This window comes from Ixodes scapularis, unplaced genomic scaffold (genome assembly GCF_016920785.2).
Source record: "Ixodes scapularis isolate PalLabHiFi unplaced genomic scaffold, ASM1692078v2 PGA_scaffold10__122_contigs__length_95168666, whole genome shotgun sequence".
NCBI lineage: Eukaryota > Metazoa > Arthropoda > Arachnida > Ixodida > Ixodidae > Ixodes > Ixodes scapularis.
Genome location: NW_024609836.1, coordinates 47,173,740 through 47,192,054, shown reverse-complemented (window position 1 = coordinate 47,192,054; position 18,315 = coordinate 47,173,740). Strand labels below are relative to the sequence as shown.

At 46.7% G+C, this 18,315-nt stretch overlaps 1 protein-coding gene across 1 annotated transcript; it reads right to left on the bottom strand.

Annotated features, from left to right (window-relative positions):
* Positions 1 to 4,620: 4,620 nt before the first annotated feature.
* LOC115329503 (DNA transposase THAP9) lies at positions 4,621 to 8,564 on the bottom strand. Its single transcript, XM_042288226.1, is given in 7 exon segments — positions 4,621 to 5,016; positions 5,019 to 5,044; positions 5,137 to 5,224; position 6,085; positions 7,316 to 7,369; positions 7,439 to 7,555; positions 8,126 to 8,564. Coding segments are annotated over 7 exon segments (693 nt in total). The 5' UTR covers positions 8,279 to 8,564; the 3' UTR covers positions 4,621 to 4,762.
* Positions 8,565 to 18,315: the final 9,751 nt, after the last annotated feature.

Genomic DNA, 18,315 nt, shown 5'->3' with positions numbered 1-18,315 from the left:
TACATTCTTGACCAGCTCGCTTGCACCTTTGCATTACTTGCAGTATCATCATAACCTTAAAGTGCAGGCCCTTCACCCTTGTTGGTTTAAGACTGGTGGCAGCTGTTGAAACCCGTTTGCTCTGCTGACGTCTAAATCCTGGCCACGCTCCTAGTTAGCTCGGTAGAGCGCTCCACTGGAAATGGAGAGGTCCTTCAATACCAGAACCAGGCGGATTTTTTTCGATCGTGGACCAGTCACCTAGCCGTGTTTGGAGATTCGTGTGTGTCCTTTGTCCCCTTTCTCCAGGACTTATTATCATAATTCTTGTCCAGCTCTTTTCCGCTAATATCATTATTCTACTGCTCCCCTGTAACGCTAACCTCAGCATTTCACTACCGAAAATTAACAAGAGAGCGCACCATACGGAAGAGCTCCTACAAACTTGCCCACCGATCACGATTCATCCCAGGGAGTTACGACCTTGAGAAAAGCCTGGACTGATCAGGCATAATGGCTCAACAGCTGCATAAATCTTTAGATGGGAGCAGATAGAATGTATATGTTAGGAGCATATGTGGCGAGGAATTGGTTCTACGGTGACATGTTAGAGAATCCCGTTGACGAGGGGAGTAGGTTGAGGCCGGGGTAAGTAGGGTGTGTACCGTAGCTCGTGCAAGATGAAGCGACCTGTTGGAGTTAGCGAGGCATTGATGTTGATGGACCCGATGAATGTCGCTGATGTTGGAGACAGTGGGTAGAACACCTAGTTGGACAAGTCATGACTGGCACTGATGGTGATGGCGGACCCAGGGTGATCTTAGTCGCCTTACAAAGAATGGTGTCAATTTTGCCTTCCGAAGTATGTGTGAGGGATCTATATATATGGAGCTTGATAGCGAATGTGGGAGATGATGAAGGCGTCGCGAAGTATGAGCAGGTCTCATTCTTTCAAGTCCCTAGTGCGTGTGGCTACGCCGCACATCATGTTAAGGCTGGGTTCAGCTTGGCGGAGAATGAGCTGTATTGCAATGGCGCCTCCCCCATCAGGTTGTATATTCGCGACTCCAGCAAAACGGACGCCGCCAAGCGGGAAAACAGGGAACCAGTCGGTCCAGGTCGCTCCGCGCCCCGCCGCGTCTCTGGTGGCTTTCGCGGACACGTGCTGTCGCCCTGTCGGCGCGGGGGCGAGCAATGCAATTTGATGAAGGTCCGAAAATTTCTTAAGTTTGCCTCAGTGTTCATTAGTGTGGTGAAGCCTCAGTAGATTGTTTCTATCACGTGTTTGAAAGCCCGTTTACTCAACACACGGTTGCGTGCTTTAAATTTTTTGGATGGGGAGGAATCACGGAAAAACGTTTTGATTTCTTGTCTGTCTCGAATCACATTCAAAGTGACGACTGCTTGGTAACTGATAAGTGGTTTTTTTATAAGGATGTAGAACAGTGGACTGAGGTCGGCAGACAAAGTGTTGCACTGAAGGGAACACCAAAGTTGCAGTCAAGTGAGTGGGAAGGTTCGATAGCTGCTTCCCTTGAGTTTGGTTGTGCTCGATTAGCTTCAAGTTAATTTGAGCCACTAACGCCGGCCGGTGCGTTGGCTATTCACCTTGGCTGCTTTTCGCCGAAAAAGACCACACTGAAAGAGTTGGGCTAATTTCGCAATTACTTGATTCAGAAAACCTGCTCGCTGCATATGGTTAATGAGGGAAGTTATCTGCTTTCAAAAGGTGGGGAACGCGTCTCGCAAAGTTAGAAGCTATCACGTCATTAGGACCTAACGTGCCCTCCAATATTTATATTGTAACCCCTGTCGAAGCCAGCAGCAATATACGTCTACATCGCTCAGGTTGACCGGACAAAAAAAAAAAAAAAAAAACTCATTTTATCCGTTCAGGATTTGAAGTCAAGTTCAATGCAGAGAGGTCTGAGTGAATCTCCGATGAAGACTCTCCTCAGTTTTTCCGCATTCGTCTCCGTTCTACCGGCTAGAACCATCTGGCTAAGTTTAACTAGTATCTCTCTGCCTGTCAAATATACTTTTATTCAGCAGTTCACCTAATAGTTAGTCAACTAGGTTCATATTTCAACCCGAAGAATATATTAATATCGCTTTAGTGGGACATAGTACGTAATATAATACATAATCCGCAAATTCGTCACAATGACCTCGATTGCTGCTAAACCCTGAATTGAAATACGAGTATCAGCTGCTTAGTGAAGCGCCAGCGGGTTAACATGCTCCTAGGCTCAAGAAGCGCTTGCTTAATTTTCGTAATTTTCCTGCAGCCTGTGTTCTTGACCGAGCACACGACTGGAGCTGTTTCTTGAAACGCGGACATGCACAAAATCTCAATTTCGCGGACAGATAAGTCGCATGGTCGAGGCATGTGAGTTAGCTAAAAATTACTCTCGGTGGAACAATTTTGTAGCCCTCGCCGCTTTCCTTAGGTGATCAAAACTAATCAGAGTCTATTACCGTTTTTCCGGAGCCCATAGTTTCGGTTTTGAACGAAGTCTCCGAAATGAAAGTTTGACATGAAAAGAACAAAAAAAAAAAAAAAAAAAGGCAAAACAAAACTATGCTTGGCAAGTTTATGCGCACCGGCTACACTTAACCGTCTCAGTTCAAATACTCATAAAATTGGGCATTAAACAAAAGAAAATCTCTTAAATTGAATGCGCTACCCATTCAGGCGGCCCGGCCGAGCCAACGTGACCTGGACCCAGCCGCCATGTTTGTTTGGTGGTGGCGCCCCCTATAGGTCGCTGGAGTCGCGAATAAAGGCCCAAAACTTTGGGGGTCTTCTGTGAGCGAATGGTATGGGTGTGATGCTGAAGGGTGACTTGAGGAGGGTGCCAGTAGCAGGAGTGGATGAGGAGCAGGGAGGTTTTTTCAACCGAGCAAGCAAGGCAAATAGTATGGGCTGCTTGATCGACAGCCTCGAGGGCAGCCTGAAGAGTCTCTTGTTCCAGATAGCGACATCATCAGCATAAAGAGAGCACTGGATGTCCGGGAGAGGTTGGAGGGCCCGGTGGATACTGCGCATGGCGAGACTGAATAATGTTGGAGGGCAGGGAGCAAAATCCCACCCGCCGTCTCCTTCGTGCTGCATACTACACCAAGAAGATTGCCCGAGAATCCGACAACTGTCACGTGTTCACCGATGCAGCCTTTCAAGATAACCTTGGTGCACTTGCTTTCACCATTTCACATGGCACTGACCGTTCTATTACGCAGCCCTGCGCCTCCTCGGTCGAAGCAGAACTTCTCGCCGTCACACTTGCTGCAGCTCACAACTCTTCCCACATCCACATGCACACGCAGTCGGCATGCTCTCGCCTCCGCTCAGGGCCTCGTATTCCCCTCTGCACTTCCCCTCCTTAGCAATGTCAGAAGACCTTTTCACATACACTGGATACCTGGTCACTTTGGCATTGCTGGGAATGAACACGCTCATCAGTTGGCCCGCAAAACGCTCATCCAAGTCCCCGCCGATCCTCCTCTTCCTCTCCCTACTCTAGCCGACCTACTTGCCTCGCGTTGTGCTTTCCCTCTTCCTTACCCGCACCTTACTCGTCGTGAGCAAACGGTTATTCGACAGGCCCAAACATACACACTTCACACACCCACTCGACTCCACTTAATCCGCCGCACCTTAGACACCCGTCTACCTCTCCGCTTACACTGCCTAAACCCATCCGACCAGGAACACCTTCTGTGGGACCGCCCCCATAACCCAGCACAACCATACCATAACACCCAGGAGTGGCTGGCTTTTTCAGTCAGCCTCCAACAACGACGGGAACTGGCAGCCCACATTAACAAGGCTTTCAGCGGCTGCCGGGACCGAGGCAGGTGACTCAATTCCACCAGCTTTTAAATAAAGTTGCTATCTATCTATCTAAGGAGCATATGAATGAAGCAGTTGTGGCAAAGCAGTAACAAAAACCTGATTTCCCCTTCCAAGCCAATACATTTCTGTAAATATCACCAGGCCATGAAGATGATCACCAGGCAAACCTTTGGAGGATCGTGAAAAAAAAAATAAAAACATCCCCCCCCACCCTTGCCTCCGCCTTGCCAGCGAGAAAGTCACCAATTTCCCTCTAGTCGACCCTTGTCGGCATCACCTAACACCAGACCCCCTGGGGCACACGGTTAAGACTTTGGGATGGAGCTTCTTAAGGGTTAAATGGTTGCCAACAGAAGTAATCTGAATGCAAGCCATTCAAGATTTTGCAGAAAATGCATGATACTGCCGTAAGACCTGCAGTAAGCTCCATCTCTAGCACTAACTTTATACGTTTGGCAACACTTCAGCATATGCCTAGTCAAAGCATGATGGAAAGCGACAAGTGAATGCCTTCACTGGTGCTTTAACAGCAGCTGTGTTCAGGTGGTCCAAACAAAAAAGGCGTTATTTAGAATCTGTTCATGACCACAATGGGTTAACTTAATTCACTAAGAACATTGTTCACAGCCATTGACGGCAATGTATACTTGCATGCTTGCAGAGTTCGGTAAGTGGAGCTGGAGGTCTGACATTTTCCTTCTTGGGAAACGAGAGCAGGCAGATATCTATCACGAAAAGATAAATTACAACAAAAAAAAAGAAGAGGAGGGCAGGCATACATCTTCTCAAGTGAACCTGTGTTTACTTTATTCGAAAGAATGCCCTAAAACAGCATCATGCCACCTTCTCAGTGTGTGAAAATTCCATGAATCGGACCTGTTTAGGTTCAGGCCAGCACAAACAACTACCCTCTCTATTAACACCCAGTCAGCCAAACATGTGGGACCTCCATGTGGTGCATATCGACCTGGACATGTATTTCAAAATTGTCAAATTCATGCGTTGGGTCATCACTTTGGCACCACGCGTGCTGACAGACTCGGAGCTCTTGAGGCGGGCTGTATCAGGAGATGAAGCTGAGTGATTGAAGTGACAAACTTTTGTAGATGTGGCAGGTGAGACCAGACACCATAAAGTTGGTATGAAACCTGAAGCAGACGAGTCACGTTGTATCCTGCGAGTCCAAGAGTTCCAAATTCACCTGGACACCTGTAAAATGATGTACGACATTTCAACTTCGCACCCTGTTGCCCAGCTCCAAGTAGTACTTTGAATGATTCATTGATGAGTAGTGTACGTACCAATTGACCGAGCGGATGAATTTGTCTGCGTAAACACAGAGCGAAAGTATACTTGCGTGGCCCGAGTTCTCATCTGCAACAGCGGCACCTAGGAAAAAAACAAAATATACCGGGTGTTTCCAAGTTCCATACAAGCATAAAAAAAAGAAAAGAAACTCGAATAATTAAGCCAATGAGCAGAGTGCAACGAAACTTCTCTCAAAGATGTCTTTAGCTAGTGCATTTAAAATACTTAAACTTTTACAGTGCAGATTCTAAAAAAAAACTATTTTTTTCCTATGCACCAGGAGGAAAATGGCCAAACCCATCCGGTCGACACTGCCACTAACAGATGGTAGCACACACACCCTGATCTGCTGGAACTGCATTTGGGTATTAATCTCAAAGCAACTTTCACGTTTTTGCTTTATGTTGTGCCATCTGTGTTTAGTTTTCCTGAAACATACACTCATAAAATGCACTACCTAAAGACACCTCTGTAAAAAAATTTGTTGCACTCGGTTAAATTTTTTTTTTTTTTTTATAAATCTTTTTTATTCTCAAATAGCACTTGATTTTCCACGCAAACAGTATTTTTTTACGGATCGAAAACCCTATATTATAGGTAGGGTTCCATGTCTTCAGGTAAATGCGATGAACTCAGAGAAACACTCGCCGGTAAAATTTCCCACAATTCGGATTTGTCCGAAAAACTCAGGATTTAATTTCCACGGCGGCAAAGTAAAAAAACCGAAAAGATAGTAATCCAAAAATAAAGTTAATCAGAGCACAGGGCTCGTGGTTCCAAAAAAAAAAAGCGACTTCAGTTTTTTTGTTTTTTTTAACTATTGACAAAAAGGAGTTTCTTGTTTATCCCGTCAAGGTTCGTTCAGTACAATATAGGCCAAAGCACTTCTGGAACACGGTCCACGAAAAAAAGCCACTGTTCTAGACGCCAGTCTGGACCACACTATTTGTGCTTCTTGAAGAAAGGAGGGGTTGTGCTTTTACAACCATGATGTGAACCTGTTGGTTTCATAGGGCAAGGAGGGCAGCAGAAGGTTAAATGCGTCCGGTAGTTTGGCTATTTCAAAGTACCGACGTCTATTGAAGCAATACTTGTTTTTAAGATTTGTCGTGGGACAGTTAGCACTGCCAATCGCAAGGGCACAAATGTCAAATGCAGCTGCAGAAATATATTTCGATACCGGTGATTCTTTTTATGAATTTAATATATGTTTTTGTCTGGACATCATTTATTTTTATTAAAAAAATAAGACCAGAGTAAAATTAGTTTTAACTCCGAATTTCAGACAATTGGGAATCTATCAAAAATAAACTCCAATAAACCCCAAATTTCCAACAAAAAATAAATTCAGAAAAACAGCCTCCAAATTTCAAGAAAAATAAACTCAGAAAACACGAAATCCTAACTATAGGGCACATTGGTTGCTTAGCAACCTGTTGCAGTACAAAAGCTTTGTTCAAATTGCGAGCTAAAAACATACTCTTCATATAAGGCTGGTCAAAATGTTAGGCGCTGTAGGAAATCAGCCATCTGCGTTAAGCCTTTATTTCAAACTCTTTTTGTTCACGTTCTGCCCATGGAAAACCACGGCAAAAGAGCCCAAATATGCGCCCGATCTCGCCACCCTACTGTCTTTTTAAGCACAATACAGTCCATCTGCTATGGTCACTGAATGTCAATAGATGCACAGCAATCATTTGCTTTGAGTTACTCAACATAATAACCTTCTCTAATATCAATAATGTTTATTTGGGACCCAAAATGCATTCTCCTTGATGTAAATTTAAGAATCCATGCACTTCAGATTGTTGGAGGCTATATGTGGCACGATCCCACGATTCAGGTCCAGTGAATCAGTTTTTCTTGTCTGTGGTGCGACTAAAAAACTAATATTGTGGAGAAAGGAACATCTCTTTGAATAAGTTTAAAGTGACAGCCTCCAATCTGCAGTGTTTTAAACCTGGCAAGAAATGTAGTGACTCGGTGTGTCTAGTTGAAAGGCTGAATGCTATTATAGCCTGCTCAACATCACAGTTGTTACCCTTTTATACGAACACAAGCACATAAATCGTTTTCCCAATCACCGCTCGTGACTCCAAACAATGAAAGACAAGATGCACTATCATGATAAATGACTGATGAGCCCATTGACTCAACGAACACCATGCTTACATTGTTTTTCTCCTCAAGGAAGTTTGGTGCAGATGGCTCTGGAGTTCTTGCACCCTCGGAAGAGGGTGCACGAATCTGCATCACATGAAAATCGTGGTGTAGTTTAAAGTATTGCTTGCTCACCTTTGGAGCCTCCTCCTTGACTTGAACAGTCGGAAAGATGGTTGGGATGGCAGTTTGTTTCAGCTTTTTCCAACCATCTAAGCGGTTTAGCTCAAATGCAGATTCCTCAAAGTGTGCCTAGAAAAAAAACATTACCTATAATACCTGTCTATAACAGCCAATGAAGCTAACGACACAACGAATTGATGGGACCAATCAAACAGCGTCAAAAGCGCACAAGCATGCCATCATGTTTCTGTATGTTTTAACATCAGTGCCAATCATGCACAGGGAAGACCCAGCGACTTGCACTTTGGATGCTGTTTGATTGAAGTATAGCATTAAAATAGGATGGGAACAGAAGGGAGAGGTGGGAGGGGGCGAATTGCGTAGTTTTTGATTACAGATGACCAACACTATTTTCAGCGGTCATGTTGGTATGATACCATAGATGCAGAGTTTAAATAGTTTGCAAGGGATGATTAATAACTAAAATGTATAACAAATTTTATTTAGTTCGCATTAAAATATAACTTAGTTACCAGACACTGATGCAAAGCAACCCTTTTCTGTTGCATTTCTCCGCGTCCCGTTCTACAAGCTATACGCAGGCAGGCATTGACGGAAGGCACTGACAATTGCTTGTAAGTTCCCAGCACATAAAACAGAACATCATAAAGCCGCAATCTAAAGTAAATCAATCATTACCTCGCAAAGTCGCGAGCCAGACGTCGGCGTCCACTTGTCTCGTCTGATTTTTGCTAACCATAGTTCCCTGCGTTTGATTTCTTTCGGTATTAAAAATAAACGAAACCCCTTGCGGCTGCTGTTTGAGCATCCAACAGCACAACAGAAAACCATTCTTCATTTCACTTGGGTAAAATCAGGACGGATGCCGTACTCATGTACTCACTCAGCAGAAAACGAGATCGAAAATGAAGGACGGACTGGCGCGGCTCGCGCCGTGCCAGAGACCTGGTGATGACATTTGGATGGCTATTCACCTTTAAATAGGCAGAAACTACAATACGGATCGTCTCTGTGTGTATTCTAAACAAATATTGTCTCTTTGCATTACTTCCTACTCCACGCGTTTAATCGCATGATCATCCCTCCTCGGGCAACACAAAACCAGCACAAAACCCGTCCACCCATCCATTAAGGCATTAAGGCAATGGATGGATGGATGTGCGAATGAATAGCGCGATGGATGGATGGATGGATGAATACGGCTGAGCCCTTTGGATCGGGCGATAGCTTACGCCACCTAGCCATTTTGTTTTACCATTTAAGCTTAGAATATTTAAATGTGAAATCTATATTCACTCCGCAGTGCAAAGAAAGTGAGGCTATGAAACCCCCTTGCCATCAGTGAACAAGAAAATACCTAGTTTTCTCTCGATTTCTGCCACCATTCACTTAATCTTTGCTTGGTAATCTCTACAGTCTTGAAATCCACTCTCCCTTCGCTGTCTCTAAAACCCAATGACTTTATTAAATCTATGTTGTCTTCGGTAGGCATAGGGTGAAGCCCTTTACAGTAGAGTATCAAGTGCTCAGCCGTCTCGTCCTCCTCTCCACAAGCAGTGCACACTGTATCCATTTCCTGGTACTTCACTCTGTATGTTCTGGTGCGCAGAACACCCGTTCTTGCCTCAAACAGCAATGAGCTTCCCCTAGAATTGTCATAAATGCTTTCTTTGGCAATAACTCTTTTGTTTAATCTATAGCTTTCCAGAGCCGTCTTTGTCTGCATTCCCTCTAGCCACTGATCTCTTTCTGTGGCCTTAACTTTCTTCTTAACTGAGACTTGCTCTTCCGTATCTTCGCTATAGCCCAAAAACTTTCCTCTTAATTTCCTAGTGCGCTGTCTCCACTTTGTGTCTACACTCCTCATGTATAAATAGCTGAAAACCTTTCGTGCCCATTGCTCCCCGTCCATTTGCCTCAACCTATCCTCAAATTCTACCTTGCTCACCGCTTCCCTGCTCTCAAATGATGCCCATCCCATGTCTCCTTGTACTCCCTGGTTTGGCGTTTTGCAATGTGCCCCCAAAACCAGTCTACCTACTCCGCGCTGTTTTATTTCTAGTCTCGCATGCACTTCGGATTTCATGCATAGCACTGCGTTTCCAAAAGTCAAGCCAGGCACCATGACCCCTTTCCAAATCTCTCTCACCACCTCATACCTGTTGTAATTCCAAAGTGCTCTATTTTTCATTACAGCTGCATTTCTGTTGCCCTTACCTACTATATACTTTTCATGGTCTCTGAGATATTCTGCACCATCACATATCCATACTCCTAGATACTTGTATTTACTAGCTCTCTCAACTGTAATATTCTGTATCTTCAGCCTCTCAACTTCATCCTCGTTAAAAATCATGACTGCCGATTTTTCGCTACTGAATTCTAAACCTAATTCCTCTCCTTCCCTACCACAGATGCTCATTAATTCCTGCAACTCTGTCCTGTTGTTAGCCATTAGTACAATATCATCCGCATACATCAATCCCGGTAAGGATTGCTGAATTTTTTGGCCTAGCTTACTGTAAGAAAGGTTGAACCCAAGCCCACTCTTCTCTAGTCTATCCTCCAATCCTCTCAGATACAACATAAACAGCAAAGGCGATAACGGGCACCCCTGCCTAAGGCCTCGTCTTATCTCTATTTTCCCTGTCGCCTTTCCTTCCCATGTTATAATCACCTTGTTATCTTTGTAAATGTTCCTTAATAGTGCTGTTAGTCCTTCATCTAGGTTTAAGTTCTCCATTATGTCCCACAGGTTTCTTTGGTTCACATTGTCATAGGCACCCTTGATATCCAGAAATGCCAGCCAGAGCTGTCTGTTTTTTTTTTTGCGCTATTTCTATACACTGTGTTAGAGAAAATAAATTGTCCTCCAACCTTCTTTGTTTTCGAAACCCGTTTTGTAACTCGCCCAGTATGCCCTCGCAATCTACCCATTCCTCCAGTCTGTTCTTTATAATCTGCACTACCAACCTGTAAATAACCGGTGTCACGGTTATAGGACGATAATTCCTAATATCAGACTTATTTCCCTTTCCCTTATATATCATACTCATCCTACTAAGCCTCCATTCATCTGGAATATTTCCTTTTGTTATCATGGTACTCACTACCTCCCTTAGTTTTGCCTTAGATTTAGGACCCAAATTCTTCACCAGCTTGATAGGGATACCATCTGTGCCTGTCGATGTGCCACTAGGGACTCTTCGTTCCGCCTTTTCCCATTCTCTTTGTCCAAAATCCGCGATGTCACAAACTGGACTGCTACTTCCTTCGGTTCTCCTATCTTCCACATGTAACCGTTCCCGAAATTTCTCCTCCATCACTGCTCCTATATATTGTATCGCATCATCTCCCTCTAATTGATCTCCCTGATGCGAGAGTATGAACCTCTGTCTAGCTTGCGTTGTTTCACCGAGTGAGTTCAAGTGCTCCCAAAACTTCTTGGCAGCGTTTCTATCTTTCTTACTTACATTACTCATCCATTCCTCACCCTTTCTCTGAATTTTCGCATTGATCAAACTGGATGCCTCTCGGCGACATGTTATAAAATTGTCCCATTTTCTTTTTACTTCCGTTTCGGACTCCCCACTACGCTTGGAATACCTGTGTTCTCTAGAGGCTTCCTGACGTTTTTGTATCGCTTGCTTCACTTCTTTGTCCCACCAACTTTTTGGTCTATGTCCTTGCTTCCCCTTTCGTTTACTCTTAACTTTGTCTAGTTCTAGAGCAAAAAGCCTAGTTAGGCTCTCATAGGTCCAATCTGTATGCCGTTGCCCTGAAACTGCTGCCTCTATTCTTTCAACAACTATTTCCAACTCTTTGTCGCTGCAGAAAGTTTGCTTTGAATTATGTTGTCTAGTTTCAGCATTTACTTCTCTGGCAAAATTGAGCTTAATACGTTTGTGATCACTACCAAGACTTTTGGAACCTTCTTCATCTATTTTCATTACTTGTAACTTACCATATATTTTGTGTGACATGAGTACGTAATCTATAGTTGAATGCAGATTGCCAGTTTCCCAAGTTATGTGCCCGTCACACTTCTGACTGGTATTACATTAAACTAAGTCATGTTTTTCCACCAGTTCTAGTAATATGCTTCCAGTTGAGTCCGTATGCCCATCCAGACCCTCAATATGGGCATTCATGTCTCCCATAATAATTATTTCGGAGCCTTCCCCTAGTTCACTAATGTCTCTTGATATGCAATCAATCATTTTTCTGTTTTCCTCTTTAGCACCTGTCCCTGTCCATAAGTAAACCACTCCAAGGACTGTCGATTCCCCAGCGACTTTTCCTTTCAGCCACAAATGTTTGGCGCACTCCTTTCTGATCCTTTGAAAGTTCATATTCTTCTTAATAAATGCTCCAATTCCACCTCCCTTCCTCGTTCCCTCCATTCTGTTGCATTCTTCCCACACATAGTCAGGGTTGCAAGGTGGCTGCTCCATGTCTCTGAGATGTGTTTCCACAAACCCATACACCATTAAATCCTCCTTTCTTAGTTGCTCCTCTACCTCTTCCCATTTTAACCTATTTCTACCACCCTGCATGTTAATATATCCAATGTCTGATTGTGCTGTTTTTTTATACCTGTTCTTACGTTTTCTCCTCTTTTTAACCCTGGGTGCCTCTCCTGACTTCGTTGGGTTTTCAGTTACTTCAGTGCCCCCAGGGCCCTCGGTCCCCCCAAAAAAGCAGTCACCGTGCGACCCATCCTATCCCCCACCCTGTAACCCGTGGCCTCACTGTAGTGAATGCCATCTGCAAAAGGGCGGGAGCCAGCCTCGTACACTTCTCTGTTTACTTCCATTACGTCGTACCGAAGCTGTCGACTCATACCCTTAATTACTCCGTTGGCTTCGACAACCCTCCTCTCCGTTAACCCGGACTGCCCCCGAACTTCTGGAATGGTGCACACAACCACATGCACATTCTCAGACACGTCCCTCAGCTTACGTATTCCCACGTTTAGCTGCTTTCCGAGGTTCTGGCTCCTACCCTTCAGCACATCGTTAAGCCCCGCATGAACTATTACTAGGTTCCTTCCCTCCCGGTTATCCCACACCCCCTCACGTGCTGCGGTCATAGCATCCACCATACACTTCCCTGGCTGGACCTCTACGGTTACCCTCTGGTCTCCCTTCACCCTGTTATGTACACCCCTCCTAACCCGTGCTACGTTAGAGCTCCCCACTACCAGTACCCTAGATCCCCCTGGTGCCTGCGCGCCTTTGTCCTGCGACTTATCTCCTGTCACCTGACTGCCCGACGCCTGCTGCTCGAAGGCGCCATTGAGCTGAGGTTCAATCAGCTCTCCAGCGTCGTCGAGCCCGCCTGCCAACAGGCCGGACTCCCGACCACCAGGGACCCCAGCCTGCAGACTGGTGGTTCGTCCCGCTAGAACAGACACTTCCTCCTTTCTTCCCTCGCTACTCTCACTCGCTCGAATTACCCCTTCCAGGCGCTCTACCCTACTGTCACACTCCCTCTTACGCTCCTCTAAACCCGCCTTCCATACTTCCCCCAGCTCTTCCGCCTGCTTCTCGAGGCCGACCCGCTGCTCCCTCTCGTGATTAAGCTGCCTAGTCAGCTCCTCTACCTGGGCCTCGAGACCCACCCGCTTCTCTCCTTCTGCCTTAAGCTGAGCCTCAATCTCCCGAACTCTACCCTCCCATTCCCCAGTTACCTGCTGAAGCTTCACACAAAGCCGACACTCGAAACTCACCCCCGCCGCCTCCTCCAGGCTCCCGAAACCCGTCTCCTCCAGGTAACACCACCTCCCACACCCCTCGCACTGCACCAACTCGTCCCCACCCTTGTCATGCCGACCCAAATCTAGACCCATGTCTAGACCGGGAACAAACCGTCCCTTCCCGCCAAAAATTCAAACAGAGCCTACTTTGCGAAACTAACGTTAACTGCTGCTGTTCAAACCTAATACTGCTACCGCATAGTCACTTCCAATCAACTCTCAAAAAAAGAGAGAGAAAAGAAGAAAAACTGGCACTTAGCTTCGGATGCTCGAGGAGAACCAGGAAACACGTCCGCTCACCGCAACTCAGTACAAGAAAACCCAGCAAAACGATGGATGGATGAATACGGCTGAGCCCTTTGGATCGGGCGGTAGCTTACGCCACCTAGCCATTTTGTTTTACCATTTAAGCTTAGAATATTTAAATGTGAAATCTATATTCACTCCGCAGTGCAAAGAAAGTGAGGCTATGAAACCCCCTTGCCATCAGTGGATAAGAAAATACCTAGTTTTCTCTCGATTTCTGCCACCATTCACTTAATCTTTGCTTGGTAATCTCTACAGTCTTGAAATCCACTCTCCCTTCGCTGTCTCTAAAACCCAATGACTTTATTAAGTCTATGTTGTCTTCGGTAGGCATAGGGTGAAGCCCTTTACAGTAGAGTATCAAGTGCTCAGCCGTCTCGTCCTCCTCTCCACAAGCAGTGCACACTGTATCAATTTCCTGGTACTTCACTCTGTATGTTCTGGTTCGCAGAACACCCGTTCTTGCCTCAAACAGCAATGAGCTTCCCCTAGAATTGTCATAAATGCTTTCTTTGGCAATAACTCTTTTGTTTAATCTATAGCTTTCCAGAGCCGTCTTTGTCTGCATTCCCTCTAGCCACCAATCTCTTTCTGTGGCCTTAACTTTCTTCTTAACTGAGACTTGCTCTTCCGTATCTTCGCTATAGCCCAAAAACTTTCCTCTTAATTTCCTAGTGCGCTGTCTCCACTTTGTGTCTACACTCCTCATGTATAAATAGCTGAAAACCTTTCGTGCCCATTGCTCCCCGTCCATTTGCCTCAACCTATCCTCAAATTCTACCTTGCTCACCGCTTCCCTGCTCTCAAATGATGCCCATCCCATGTCTCCTTGTACTCCCTGGTTTGGCGTTTTGCAATGTGCCCCCAAAGCCAGTCTACCTACTCCGCGCTGTTTTATTTCTAGTCTCGCATGCACTTCGGATTTCATGCATAGCACTGCGTTTCCAAAAGTCAAGCCAGGCACCATGACCCCTTTCCAAATCTCTCTCACCACCTCATACCTGTTGTAATTCCAAAGTGCTCTATTTTTCATTACAGCTGCATTTCTGTTGCCCTTACCTATTATATACTTTTCATGGTCTCTGAGATATTCTGCACCATCACATATCCATACTCCTAGATACTTGTATTTACTAGCTCTCTCAACTGTAATATTCTGTATCTTCAGCCTCTCAACTTCATCTTCGTTAAAAATCATGACTGCCGATTTTTCGCTACTGAATTCTAAACCTAATTCCTCTCAGGCTAATTTCTCTCTTTTGCTGGAGTCGTCAGGCTGACGACTCCAGCAAAACGGACGCCACCAAGCGGGAAAACCGGGAACCAGCCGGTCCAGGTCGCTCCGTGCCCCTCCGCGTCTCTGGTGGCTTTGGCAAACACGTGTTGTCGGCGCGATGGCGAACAGTGTAATTTCACGAAGGTCCGAAAATTTCTTAAGTTTGCCTGAGTGTTCATTAGTATGGCGGAGCCTCAGTTGATTGTTTCCTTCCATCACGTGTTTTTGATTTGAGCCACCCACGCCGGTCGGTGCGTTGACTATTCATCTTGGCTGCTTTTCGCCGAAAAATCCTCTGGACCACACCGGATGGGGAGGATTCGCGGAAAAACGTTTTGATTTCTTGCGTGTCTCGAATCGCATTCAATGTGACGACTACTGGGTAACTGATAAGGGGTTTCTTTATAAGGATGTAGAACAGTGGGAGGACGACGGACGAGGCATTTCTCTGGAGGGAACACCAATGCTGCAGTCAAGTGAATGGGAAGGTTTCATAGCTGCTTTTCTTGAGTTTGGTTGTATTCGGTTAGCTTCAAGTTTGAGCCACCCACGCCGGTCGGTGCGTTGGCTATTTATCTTGGCTGCTTTTCGCCGAAAAATCCTCTGGACCACACCGAAGGAGTTGGGCTGACTTCGCAATTACTTGATTCAGGAAAACCTGCTCGCTGCAAACGATGAATGAGGGAAATTATCTCTTTTCAAAAGGTGAGGCACGCGTCTCGCAACGTTAGAAACTGTCATGGTATTATGATCTATCGCGCCTCCCATATTTATATTATACACCCGTCGAATTAAGCCAGCAGCAATATACGTCTACATTACTCAGGCTGACCGGCCACAAAAATACTCATTTTTTCCGTTCAGGATTCGAAGTCAAGTTCAATGCAGAGAGGTTCTGCGTGAATCTCCAATGAAAACTCTCTTCAGTTTGCCCGCATTCGTCTCCGTACTACCGGCTAGAACCATTTGGCTAAGTTTAACTTAGTATCTCTCTGTCTGTCAAATATACTTTTATTCAGCAGTTCACCTAATAGCTAGTTAACTAAGCTCATATTTAAAACCGAAGAATATACTAATATCGCTTTGCTACTAAAACCTGAATTGAAATACACGTATCAGCTGCTTAGTGGGGTGCTGGCGGGTTAACATACTCCTTGGCACAAGAAGCGCTTGCTTAATTTTCGTAATTTTCCTGCAGCCTGTGTTGTTGACCGAGCAGACGACTGAAGCTGTTTCTTAAACGCGGATACGCACAAAAGCTCGATTTCGCGGACAGATAAGTCGTATGGTCGAGGCATGCGAGTTGGCTGAAAGTTACTATCGGGGGGAGAATTCTGCAGTCATTGGCCGCTTTCCTTAGATGATCAAAACTGATTAATATACTACCGTCTCTCCAGAGCCCGTTGTTTCGGTTTCGAACGAAATCTCCGAAACGAAAGTTTGACACACAAAAAAAAAAAACACACTTGGAAAACAAAACTATGCTCTGCAAGTTTATGTGCACCGGCTACACTTAACCGTCTCAGTTCAAATACCTATAAAATTGGGCATTAAACAAAAGAAAATCGGTTAACTTCAACGCGCCACCTGTTCAGGCGGCCCGGCCGAGCCGACGCGACCTGGACTCAGCGGCCATGTTTGTTTGGTGGTGGCGCCCCCTATAGGTCGCTGGAGTCGCGAATACGGCTCTGATCACTAGACATAGAGATCAGTGGCTCTGATCACTGATCTCTATGACAATTGCTGGATCGCGCTTCCCCGCTTGTTCGCTGCAGCGCAAGTGAAGCCACCGGACTTCACTCGCTTGGGATACGATTTGCCGTTTTTGCTAGCCTTTGCTGCGGTTTTCCAGCGTGCTGTAGACACGTTTTCTACTCGTTCGTCGTCATTCGCCGAAGAAGTTTTTTGAAGACTCTGTGTATTGTTGAGACTTGCCGTTGTGAACACGTGGAAAATTTTACGAAAGTGCAGTGTCGCAGGAAAAAGGCACAACGCGTCGAAAGGAAGGGCTGGCGGCGTGTTCAAAGCTTCCTTGGCACGCCGAAGTGCCGTGTCTCTGTGCCTTCGCACGCTTGGATACCGACCAAGAACCGACGCCGTGTGTATGTGTTTAGCGAGTGCAATGTGCGTGAAGCTGTTCGTGCCTCTGGATCAGCGTCTTTTCCCCTCGCGGTTTAAGAACGAGCTTAATCCAGCGTCCAGTAGCGACGGAAGATGGGGGGAAGGTACGTCTTTTTTTCGTCCTTAGACGATTTACACAATACCGTGCACAACAGCTCCTCATCACTGATCAGTGCTGGCTTATTATCAACCTACTTAATTGCACTTGACGTTTGAGCGCGGCTCGCCTAATTGTAATTGGTCAACAGATTGCACATGACCATATCGGCCGCGCTTCAAAGATTTTCATTCTCGCCGTCTTGTACTTTTGCTTTCTGTCACGATCTTCTGGAACGTGGACGAAGGGGGCCGAAGCACCCGCCGAGAAGAGACGACACGCAGCCTGGTTGTGAGGGTGGACGATGACTGACCGGAGCAGCGTGTGCTCTACGGTGTTTATTCGGTGAGGTGAACAATGTTGCCCGCCGAGCCTGGCGGCCACAGACGGGCGGACTGGAGGGGGGCGCCACTAACTTGTCACATTCCTCCCCCCCAGTTTGTTTTTTTCTAAAACAAAATAACTAAATACACGACGCGCACGGCCGACACCAACTCGGCGTCTGGTCGTGCAAAGTCCTGGCCGGTCGATGATGAAGATCACCCAGGCGAGTAGCGGTCAGGTGGCCTCCTCTGCCGTGCACTCCGCCTGGGCACTGGTGTCGACGGGCCAGGTGTGGCAACGCCGGGCGCTGCCTGTCCAGGTCGCGCTCCACCCAGTGGAGCCGCAGGGACTGGATTTGGGTGTGGCACCGGTCCAACTGGTGCCACAGGACTGGCGACGCTGGTCGCCTCCGTGCTGGTGGATGGCGCTCCACTGGCCACGACTGGTGCTGTTGTTGGGCCCCCTGCAGGCTGGTCCTCAGAAGCGACGGCCGAGGGTGGAAGCCAGGTCCCGAGGCGAGGCCTGACATGGTTGGCGTGCCGGTGCCAGGTGGTCCCGTCGGGCATGCGGACGAGCAGCGATGAGGCGCTCGCTGGTGAAACCACACGCCCGGCAGACCAGGGTGGGCCAGGACGGAAGTTCCTGGCGTACACCGACGCTCCCGGCTCCGGCAAAGGCCCGGGACGGCACCCTCGGTCAGCAGCCAGCTTCTGCTTCAGCTGCTTCAGGAACGCCGTGGACCGGAGGTCTGGATGCAAGACGTCCAGGGGGGTCTTGACCATCCGGCCCAGCAGAAGCTCGCAGGGGGCACGGCCAGTGACCTCATGCGGTGTGGTCCGGTACTGAAACAGTACCCGGGCCACCTGCGTCCGGAAATCCCCGGGCTGGCTCTTCTTGAGCTTGTCCTTGATGGTCTGGACCACTCGCTCGGCCGCACCATTGGAAGCGGGGTGGTACGGCGGAACCAGCATCCGGCGGATTCCATT